Source organism: Grammomys surdaster, unplaced genomic scaffold (genome assembly GCF_004785775.1).
Source record: "Grammomys surdaster isolate TR1022 unplaced genomic scaffold, NIH_TR_1.0 125833, whole genome shotgun sequence".
NCBI lineage: Eukaryota > Metazoa > Chordata > Mammalia > Rodentia > Muridae > Grammomys > Grammomys surdaster.
The window spans coordinates 3,059,062-3,070,728 of NW_021620661.1; the positions used below are offsets into that span (position 1 = coordinate 3,059,062).

At 43.7% G+C, this 11,667-nt stretch overlaps 1 protein-coding gene across 1 annotated transcript in view; it reads right to left on the reverse strand.

Annotated features, from left to right (window-relative positions):
• Positions 1-10,741: 10,741 nt before the first annotated feature.
• The window catches only part of Mrpl44 (mitochondrial ribosomal protein L44), a 4,752-nt gene continuing 3,826 nt past the window's right edge, over positions 10,742-11,667 (reverse strand). The window contains exon 4 of the mRNA XM_028789446.1: positions 10,742-11,208. Coding sequence (XP_028645279.1) covers positions 11,037-11,208 — 172 coding nt within the window. The 3' untranslated portion in view covers positions 10,742-11,036. The remainder of the gene's footprint in view (positions 11,209-11,667) is intronic.

The window sequence follows — 11,667 nt, forward strand, 5'->3', positions numbered from 1 at the left end:
CCCCATCCCCATCCCCATCCCCATCCCCAACCCCAAGTGAGGGTGAGTCTTCCTTTGTCCTCTGATCCAAATGCCAGTCTTCTGGAATCATTTGCATAGACAAACCCAGGAGCAATGTTTTACCACATACATGGGCATGCATTTTTTTCTTCCAGGCAATTTGACCCCTAAAACTTAAACCTCACAAGTATCTACCAGGTGTCAAATGCTGGGGAGGGGTCCTTTTCCCACATAAGCCTGGGATGGCCAGACACAGTCTTGGCATAGCAATTGCTTGCCCGTGTGAAGTACACTTATGAGATACAGAAGCAGGACAAAATGGAAGTGAGTCTAAGAGAGAAGATGTTCAAATGTCTACAGAGCCAAACAGTCCCTGGACTCCCAACTCTCCCCATCAGTGCTCCTTCCAAAAAGAACCAGATAATTGGCTGGATGTTGGGATGGTCCTAGTGTATTGTATAGAGATGGTGGAATGGTCCTAGTGTGCTGTATAGAGATGGGCTGCTCTCCAAGAGTACCTTGGCCATACTTTACTGGTTGTATTAAATTCTCAAGTGTCTGATAAAGTTTCAAAGTGCAGTGATGCTCAGAACTTGGAAAGTCATGGTGTCAGAGTACCAGGCTGTCCTCTTCTCCCTTAGTTCTCCCAACTCTACCAGCTCTACTGTCCCTCTACACAGCACACAGACACAGACACACAGACATAGACACACACACACACACACACACACACATACACATACACACACACACACACACACACACACACACACACACACACACACATTGCTCCTAGCTGACTTCTGAAATCAAATCTGTTTGCAATCCCTGGACCCAGAGGGGACATGTTCTTCTCATCTTTTTTAATGTGTAGTCTTTTCCCTTGTGACATATTTAAGCCAATGAGTCTGCAGGCCTTGTCTTCAAAAATATCAATTTTCTGAAAGCTTTTTTCCTGAAGGGAAACTGGGATCCATTTAAGATATGGAGACTGCTAGGAAAATTACAGGCCTTTGAGAGCCTACTTTTACTCTGTAGACATGGTTGAGCGAATAATTTACCATAGATTAGATGCCACACTGAGTTTGAGCAAGAAGCTGGCTGCAATTTTCTTAAAGTAACAAAATGGTAGACCTAGGGGAAAACGGAGCCAACTACCAGTGAAATAACTCTCTGTCACTTAATGAGATGGGTACTTTCAATTTCATACATGGGCATATGTTCGCCTGGGACACTGGAAAATGAGACCAGACACTGACCCAGATATGCTAGCTGCTCTGATGTCTTACTGGCCTATCAAGTGTTTGTCCCATGAAGTAAATAATGACAGGTGACCTGAGAAAAAATTCCAGTCATCCAGAACTTTACAGAAGGGTTCAAGGGAGTATCCTTTATGCCTGTCACTTTGGGTTTTTTATGTTGGTGGTGGTGGTGGCTTTTTTTTTTTTCTGAAATGAAGAACTGACTCCTGAGCTTCGTATGTAGGGGTATGAAGAACTACAGGGGCTCCATGAGTCAATAGAGCTCCAAACACTCCCTTCCAGGACCCATCACCAGTGACTTGTGTGAGGGATGAGATCTGGCTAAGCTGTGGGTGATAGCCATGTTCTTAAGTTTCCTGTGAATGTTGAAATGCTGTGTTCTCTGCCTACTGAGAAGATGCCACAGAGTGGGTAGCCATTGCTGTTCTTTTTCAGACAGGATCTCAAACTCTATATAGCTGAGGATAACCTTGAACACCTGGGCCTATTGCCTCTACCTCACAAGTGCTGGGATTACAGTCATGGGTCACCATGCTCAGTTTATGTGGTACTGGGGTATTTTTGTGTACTAGGCAGGTACTCTACAGTTACATCTCCAGTGCATGAAGCCTTCCCTGAAGACTCCCAAACTACTGTACTCTTAAAAGTGCTTTTAATTTTCTTTTGATGTTATAATTATGTCATTTGCTCCTTCCCTTTCCTCCCTTCAAGCCTTCCCATGTGCCACCCACCCTCCTTTCTCACTTTCAGATTTGTGGACTCTTTTTCTTTAAGTGTTAGTGTGTGTGTGTGTGTGTGTGTGTGTGTGTGTGTGTATTCATACATATGTAAACACAACCTGCTTGGTGTGTATAATGTTACTTGTATGTATGTTTCAGGACTCATTGTTTGGTAGTGGATAATGTGCTCTTCCTTGGGGTAGATTTTCTCCCACTCTCAGCCTTCCTCAGTTTCCTGTAATTCTTGGTCTGGGGTTGAGGGCTTATTAGCTTTCCTCTATCTACATTAACACGTCTATTGGTACCTTCCTTGTTCAGCTCATGTTTAGGTAGCTATGCTGTTGAATCTTCATCTCCAGGAGACACAAACTTCCTCTACTTTCTTACTCTTTCTGCTCTGTCTTCCACAGTGTTCACGGAGTCTGAGATGTAGGACTTGTGTTAGAGATGTATCAGTTGGGATTAGGTTTCACAGCTCTGCATGGTTTGGTTTTTTTTTTTGTTGTTGTTGTTGTTTGTATTGGTTTTTGTTTTGTTGTTGTTGTTGATGTTGTTGTTTTCTGTAATGGTCTCCTGTTGCAAAAAGATGTTTCCTTGATGAGGGGTGAGGTCTCCACTTATATGTGGATATTAGGATAATATTTAGGGTATAGTTGGGGATCATGGTGATTTAGTAAAGTAACAGTTGTTGGTTCTCCAAGATCCACATCACAACTACCTGGCCTAGGTAGTTGGCTAGGTTTCCAGCACCAGGCATGATTTGCCTCTTATTGAGTGAGTCTTAATTCCAATTAGAGAGCCGTTGCTTACTGCCAAGGTATGCCTACATGGGAACATTTTATTTATATATGTGGCTGGGCATAGTGACACAGACCTTTAATCCCAGCCCTCGGCAGGCAGACACAGGTGGATCTCTTAAGTTTGAGGCCAGTCTAGTCTACAGAGAGAATTCCAGGACAGCCAGAGCTACATAGAGAAACCCTGTCTCAAAAATAAATAAAAGTGGACTGAAGAAATGACTCAGCAGTTAAGAGCACTGAGTGCTCTTCCAGGGATCCTGAGTTCAATTCCCAGCAACCACATGGTGGCTCACAACCATTTGTAATGGGATCTAATGCCCTCTTCTGGTGTGTCTGAAGACAGTGAGCGTGTACTCACATACATTAAATAAATAAATAAATAAATAAATAAGTGTGTGCATGTATACATATATCTATATATTCACATGTATTATAGGTATTCATAGGTAGCTAGAGAAAAATGATTCCTCATAACTTTCAGACATCCTTATGGCTATTTTGCTCTCCCCCTTCTGTACTCATCTCCCTCCCTCCCCTGTCCCTCCCCTGTCCCCCACCCCAGTTTTTCCCATGTCTTTAGATCCCTTATACCCTGCTATCACCCTCTCCTCCGCCCCCCTGGCCCCATTTTACTTTTCTGGTTTCTGCAGTTACTCCAGGCTATATATTCACGTATCAATAGTTGGAGCTGGGAGCCTCAGATGACGGAGAACATGCAGCGCTTGTCTTTCTGGGTCTGGGTTTCCTCATCCTATATGATGAAGGCCATTGTCTTCATTTCTTAGCTACTGTGAACAGAGCACTGGTGAACATGGCTGAACAAGTATCTATGGAGTAAGATGTTGGTACTTTGGGCAGATGCCCAGGAATGGTATAAACTAAATCATACGGTAGATTTTATTTTTAACTTCTTTGAGAATTCTCCACCCTGATTTCCAGAGTGACTGGACCAATCTGCAATCCCACCAACCCACAGCCCCCAAGCATTTGCCAAACCACTTTCCCCTTCTTTCTCTTCAGTCTTGAGGAAAGATACAGATGTGATTTAAATGAGAAGCTTGCTAAATAGAAATCACAGTTCTCCATAATACCCACAAAACTGTTGATTAACACTTGCAAATGTGATTAACCGAATATCATGTGGCAGAACAGAAGTGAACTTTTAGCAGTCCAGCTTCCATCTGGAGTCAGTGAGCCCAGCTCTAAGCTAAGAATGTGACAGGATTAGGAACAGTCCTTCCAGGACAACTGTCTTAGAGCCAAGAACTGAATCCTCATGGCCATCCATCAAGGCTCCCCATAAACACCTCTATGTACTCAGTTCATCGGTGTGGTCAGTCAATGTCTCCTTTGTTTCATTAGCTGTAGTCACTGTGAATGTCTCCAAGCCTTTGTGATGTTCTGTCTTGATGCAAAGGTACCTGTATAAAGGAAGAAGCATCTTCAGCAAGCTATTCTCAAGTTTTAAAATAACCTTTTCTCCATCTGCAGATGACCTCATCTTGTCTGCAGAGAAAGGATAGGAATGAACCAAACTTACTAGAATGCTTTGCAATTTTAATATACCATGACTCTGGCAAAAAGTTACTCCATGAATAATCAGGTCATGCAGGTCTTAAATGGCAGGGACAGTTAAGGCTATAGTTTTTAGTTTTCTCTGTTATTTTTTTCTCCAAGGACATTTTTTTTTAAATCATTAGTTTTATGTTGTTAGTGAATGTCAGGCAGCTCAATACGTAAGTGTCAGTGGTAAATGTGAACACCAATTGAGCATTCCTTTTTCAGAAGTTTGTACCTGTGGCTGTGAGTTGTTTAACTTACTTTTTGTTGTTCTTTTGAAATAGGATCTTATTGTGTAGCCCAGGCTAGCTTTGAACTTGTGAACTTCTGGCCTCAGCATTTCTCATTCTGAGTGCTGGGATTCAATTCGACACAATCAGTTTGTGCTTTGTGATAAAATCTTTGGGGGAGAGGGCTAAGAAATGGAGAGTACTTTGGAGTCTTCCAGAGTTGGCAGGCCTTTAACTTGTATTGCCAAAGCTAGCCTTGAACTTGGATCCGCCACCTTCTGGGTGCTGTGTTGACAGTCTTACAGTACTACTCCTGGACAAAAGCTTTTGACTGTATGAATTTTCTTCTGGTGTTGGCAGAGGTTGGAAGGTGTTCTTAGTTTGCAGGATGATAATAAATCAAGCCATCCTCAGTATTCTGCTGAGAACCATGGACTTTGTGTGTTCTCATACCCAAAGTGAAGAGTCCTGGATCGCGGGTCTTCAGCTACAAGGGTTGTAGGTCTTTACAAACTGAGGATTGGAAAAATGGTACAGGATAGCTGAAAGGGACCGGAAACAGCAGACATCAGGATGCAGGTCTAGAGAGCAGGTGACGTCTGAGTGGATGCTCCAGTAGAAGAGTAAATACAAAATCTTTTAAAGTTTTTATTTTCAGCATCCCTGCAGTTCCCGCTTTTCCCAGTGAAAAGGAGAATGAAAAGCCAAACACTCACATCCTGACATCAACGATGATGTTGAAGCATGCACACATCGGATTCCTATTGATAGCATCCTGAGGGGAAGCCTGAAGTGGACTAGCTCAGGCAGACACTTCCATAGATTGTAAAGCTGCATAGGGCCTGGAAAAGTCACGTGACATGATCACGTGCCTGTGTACACACACATCCTTTCTTTTCAAAGAGGAAGACAGTGGTCCCCACTAGGTGTGTGACATCCTAAGTTGTGCTGTAGGGCTGGAGCACCATCTTGTGGTCAGGTTCAGGCCAGGACTATAAAAATAGCTCTTGTACCTTTCTAAACCAGTACTATAATTTCTAGTACATTCTCTTGTGGCTTACCTAAGACTTTGAGAATAATGTTCTCCATTTTAGGTATGCATATAATAAAACACACATACAAAAACACATATATGAATGTGCAAAATAACATGACTTATGTATGTATCCTTAGAAGTTTGAGCTTCCATTTTTGGTGTAGGACCCTTTCTGGTTTAAAAAAAAGAAAAAAAACAATAAGAGTGAGAAAAGACAAGAGATGTATAATAATGTATAATAATATATAATAAATTATAATAGATGATTATATTTTGCCAGTGCCAAACAAACACTGTCTTTATAGTTTGATAATTCTCTCAATTCCCTTATGCTTATGGGGTTTTGGTGGGGGTTCAAGACAAGGTTTTTCTGTGTAGCCCTCACTGTCCTGAAGCTTACCCCATAGACCAAACTCAAACTCAGAGAGGCCTGCCTGCCTCTGCCTTCAAGTGCTGGGATCAAAGGCATGCACCACTACTCCTCTGTTTCCCATATATTCTCATGATTGTCTATACAATGTGGCTAAGGCATTAGTCAATGAGCCAGCACTTCCTTCGGGTGAGTACTGCATGGACTTAGTCACATGCTCTAGTCAACATCCTTGTGCCCCCCATGTTCTTCTTGCCCACGTATAAAGTTTATTCTTCTGGGGTCAGGAAAAGTTGTGCAGAGATGGATCCAACGTTTTAAGTGATTTCATTTGGAACCTTGGAAACATGCTGATTTTCCCACATTCCAGGCCATTGCTACATTTCAGTGGTTTTTAAAAAAAAAAAAAAGATTTAAAATAAACGTAGCCTAACAATTTGAGTTCAAAGTTTTTACTTAGAAGTGTGTTGAAAGTATATTCCTTATGAAAAATATGGATCTTTTTACTAGCCGCCTATTTTATGTACTAAGGTTACACTCGGTCCTTGTGCAAATCTATCCACCCATATATAGGGGTTAGAAGCCTGAAAGCTGAAGGAAAGTGTCACAAGCCAGTTTTTATCCCCAAACTGCTTCCTTTTGCCTCTCTCTGAATTCAGCCAATACCAAGCAAATGGAAGTAAACTAGGAATTCAACGTTTCATCCCTAGTGGACTGGGAAGTTAGAGAGTAGTGTGGTATCAAGCCTTCCTAATGCTGTGACCCTTTACTATAGATCCTCATGTTGTAATGATTCCCCCAACCATACAATTACTCTCATTGCTGCTTCATAACTGTACTTTGGATACTGTTAGGAGTCATAGTGTAAATATTTTTGGAGATAGAGGCTTGTCACAAAGGTCTCCAACCACAATTGAGAACCACTGTTATAGAGCAAAGAACAGGGAGGGAGGAGGCTAAGAGAAGGAATACCCAGGTGTTATTTGTTATGCTTTCTAGTCCTCTCCATAGCCATTATCACTTGCCATGGCACCAGAAGGCATGTTACCGGAAGTTATGTCACTGGAAGTCATGGCACCAGAAGGCATGTTACCGGAAGTTATGTCACTGGAAGTCATGGCACCAGAAGGCATGGGACTGGAAGCGTGCTGATGGGATCATAATGAAATTAGAGACAGGTAATCATTTCACTCTAAGTGAACAGGGATCCTGTACCCAAAGATAGGCAAGGTGAGTGTGGCTAGGAGTTCAGCAAGGTCACCAGGTGCTACTGGGGACTGAATTCTCCATCAGCCTTGTAGGCTCAAGTCTTGCAAACGTTCCTAAACAAGAAGTCAGAAGAGGATTACTGAGTTTGCCAGTAAAATCGCCAAAGACTAAGAAGAATGTTTACTTAAAGAAACCCGCAACAAATTCTACGTAGAGTCTGGCATTTTGCACACGCTGGGTGGGTGTTCACCATGCTTGCGGTCTTGTGTTACATGATAGAACTGACTCCAGGGTGTGACTTTTGTGAAGCTTACTCATGGAGATGTCAAGCACAATGACATGTGCACTGCTGGGTTTGGTCTGTTATTCTTGTAGTTAACTGAAACTGAAGTTAAAGCTCAAAAAACCCAAAAACCAAAAAAAACTAAACTTAAAGAAAAACAGAAACAGTGAACCAGGAAGATGAGTTCCAAGCCAGCCTCGGCTACTAACGGGATTCAACAAATTAAAAATCAACAGTTTTTCTAAACCTTCTGATTTAGCCAGCCCGACTCTTCTCAAGAGCCCTCTGGAAACAGTCTCTGTTATCCGTGATACTGTGTCTGTTCTATAAGACACAGGTTGTACCTTTCTGGCCAGCCTCAGCAAGAGGATTCTATTTTTCTGGTGGGTTGAGATGTGACTGAGTAGAGTATGAGGCTTCTGAGGCAGCTATGCCTTCTCCACCCCACTGTTTGAGACCTTCCTTGCTCAAAACAGACCGTGGCTTTAAAATATACTGTCTCTCGTCTCAAAGGCGTTTCTTTCTTGCTTCAGAATGAATGCTAGGCAGACTCTTTTTGTCAAAGGCTTGGAAACTCACGCTCTTATTTTCAAAGTGAGACGGACCTACAGAGACCAGAAACAATACAAAACAAAGTCAAGGCTTTATGAATCGGGGACAGAATGTTACTGCAATCTCGCTCTGACAATCCGCGGTCATCCCCTACCCTTGGGATCTCTGTCGAATGAATTTAGAAGAAACGTAGGGCTTCATGTAGAAGACAGGGCTTATTACAGAATAACGTGAGTGTGGACAATAACTCAAGTGGCTACTGAAGAAGAAAACACTCTCACAGGTGACTGGCTCATGAGACCACTATGGTGACATGATATGACACTACATCACTTAAGAGGCTATATACTGTATCTTCTAGTGTCTGGAACAGTTTTCCTGAGGCGTGTTTTCCAGTTTATATGATCAACAGAATTAACTCTTGCTGTGTGTACGGGGGTGGGAGGGAATGTTGTCTCTGTTCTTTGAGAGATCTCTGCTACGTAGGAATCGTAGGACACTTACGGCAGTGCACAGTCATGTCCCCACCCAATGTCAGAGATAACTCAGATTCTATTTTTTTTTAACCAGAAATCAAATAATAGGACAGAGGGAAAAGCAATAAAAGGTTTTAAAGCTATTAGAACAACTGGGCTTTCTCAGGTGGACATGGGCTTCTCGCTGTGGGCCCTTTCTATGCACTGAAACGTTGGTTCTAACTTTCATAAAGCACTTGAAAGCCCACTAGTATTTCCCTCCCTCCTCTTTACCTATCAGTCTTTCCCACACAAAATTTGCATTGTTAGAGATACAGTTGGGCCTAGAAGCTGATGAAGGAGGCTGGGTCCTGCTCAGAGCAGGCTGTGTCCTGTAAATTACTCCATCTTGAGTAAAGTTTCAAAGACTGTACCTAGTCCCGAGAGACTCCATTATTTTAAAAGGTATATTCATTGTTTTAATGTATATGAACGTGTACATGCATGTAGTACTCAAGGAGGCCAGAAGAGGGCGTCAGACACCCTGGAACTGGAGTTACAGAAGGTGGTGAGCCACTACATCAATGCTGGAAACCAAAACAGGTCCTCTACGATAGTCAGCACGCTTAACTGCGGAGCCCCCTCTCCGTGTTCTCAGGAGATATTGTACAAGCAGACTTCGACTGCATTTTGAGGATGGAGTATGACTACACACCTGTGTGAGCATGAATAGCACCATCTGTCTGGCGCCACCACGCACACAGAATAAGACAGCTTATTCTTGCAAACAGAGAACTCACCACTGTATAATTTATTGGGAGTACATTAAGGCACTAGGGGCATATTGGCATATTAAAATTGTATCAGGGATACCAGACCCAAGAACCTCCTGGATACACTGGAGGCAGGAGAGTCAACCTGGGACTCTACTTGGGTGGGTTTTGAACAGCCCCCTCTCCTAACACACTTGGTAGTCTACTCTAGCTCCTCTACCTACATGTACTACCCCCACAACCCCCTCTCTGTACAATGCACCCAAGCATGCCCCTAGGAACCCAGCTCCTCCTTCTCTTGGATCCCTTAATGGAAAACTCCAAACAAGAATCATGACTACTGAGTATCTTCCCTCATGTGGCCTACTGCTCCCTGTAGGTTATTTTGATCTTTTCTACTGCTTTGAATAAAATTTCCGTGCAACTTTGCAATCAGGGTGGGCTTTTACTTCAATACTGAACAAAACACTAAGAACCTGGAAACATGTGGTTCAAAACTCGCAAGTCAGGGCCCGGAGCCAGAGCATAGAGGCCTTCTCAGGACGCGCGTGTGGCAGGGCTGATGTAGTCTCTCAAACCCGGTTACAGAGAGCCCTGCGGATGGCTGGACCAGGGAGAGCAGGGACCCAGGCAGCCGGCGGTGACTGCTGCTGTAAGGGGAGAGTGTCCCACCCGGCTTCTAGAGCGCAGAGATCGCAGGGATGCGCAAGTTTTCCACTTACACAGAGTCCAAAATTGCAGGAGACACGTGGGATTGAAGACATGTAGATTTATTGACATGGTGATGAGTCTGAATGATGGACACTCTCCCAAAAAATGCCAGGAGAGGCCCCTTTATATTGGGGAGGGGAGGGGCTTGGGAGGTGACTACCCTCCGGCCTTTAGGTAATTTAAATCTTGAGGCAGAGACCTGTTAGCCACGCCTTCTAACTGTGCCTTGCGTGCATGTTAGGTCTCTGGGCTCTGAGGCGTGGCCAAACACCCCAGGATTTCCACAGCCCCACAGAAACAGGCAGTCCAGACAACACCCTGGACTACTGGTACACATTAGATGAAGGAAAACGGCCAGCCAGCAGGACTTACAGCCTTTTATAGAGGCAGCCAGTCCATCGTGCCTAGGCCAGAAGGGGAGTGGGTGAACAAAAACCCTGATCTCATCCTGTTATTCTTCTGGGGCTCAAAGTAGCCGAAATCAACTTCAAGCCCAAAAGAACTCACCTGGACACTAGGAAGAGGCAGACACTTTTTGCTACAGTGGCCCCCATACCTAGCATCTGACTACCAAATATAGCCATCAAGGACCAATAGGCAAGACTCCCAACTGTCCCTGGGGCTGAGCTCAGTACATGATAATCATGTAGCCTGAACTGCCACCTGTACCCACTTAGCTGTCCTGTTCCTTCAGGTAGACCAGCCTGGCCCTCATCCTGTACCTGCACTGAAGCCACAGCTGCTGCTTCAGCCTTTCTTGCATCAATATGAAAAGGAAAGATAACTCAAAGAATAGCTTTTTATTCATATTACAACAAACTTCACATATGACATATATTTGACTATACTTCAAAGCTGGAGGGGATATCTCTAGCTGTACAAATTATACACAGTAATACACTGGTATGTAAGAGAAACAGAAAAAAATGAAACAAACACCCGTCACCTGACAAACACTTATTTAACTGTAGGGCACAGTAAGAACAATGAGGCATTGCTCCAATATTCTGAGCTGTTCGCCTCTGGCCGTATCTCACGGCTTTGTTCACAGTGATGATGATGTCACCCCATGCTGCCTAGCTGGCAACACTGGTCTTCTCTGCTCTCGAGCCCTCTTTGGGCTTGGAGTAGTCCCAGGGCTGCCTGTTCTCCGTGAAGCCGTAGAGCTTCCTGAGTGCCACCCGTGCTGCTTCTTCCTCTGCGACCAATATAGTTTCCCCTGGTCCCTCTGCAATCAGCTTTTTGTCACTAGGAAGAAAACAGACAGGGATCTGAACACTAGGAACACAGAGCACATGAGGCAGTTATGCCTTCCATCCCATTCCATATAAATACAACAACCCATGAGGCCCAGTTCCTCCAAGGCAAAGCACACGGTGGCACAAGGATCAGGAATTCACAAAGATTAGAACTCGGTGGTGGCACATTCCTTTGATGGCAGCAGTTGGGAGGCAGAAGCAGGCAGATCTCTGAGTTTGAAACAGCTAAGTCTTCCTTAGATTAGAAAATCTTCATACAAAGACTGGAAAAATATTTGCAGAAAATTTCATCTAGTTATCTTAGATACTCAATGTCCGAATCTACCACTCTAATTGAAGTCTCTGTCTCTTTGTGTCTGTCTCTGTCTCTGTCTCTCTCTCTCTCTCTCTCTCTCTGTCTCTCTCTCTCTGTCTCTCTCTCTCTGTCTCTCTCTCTCTCTCTCTCTCT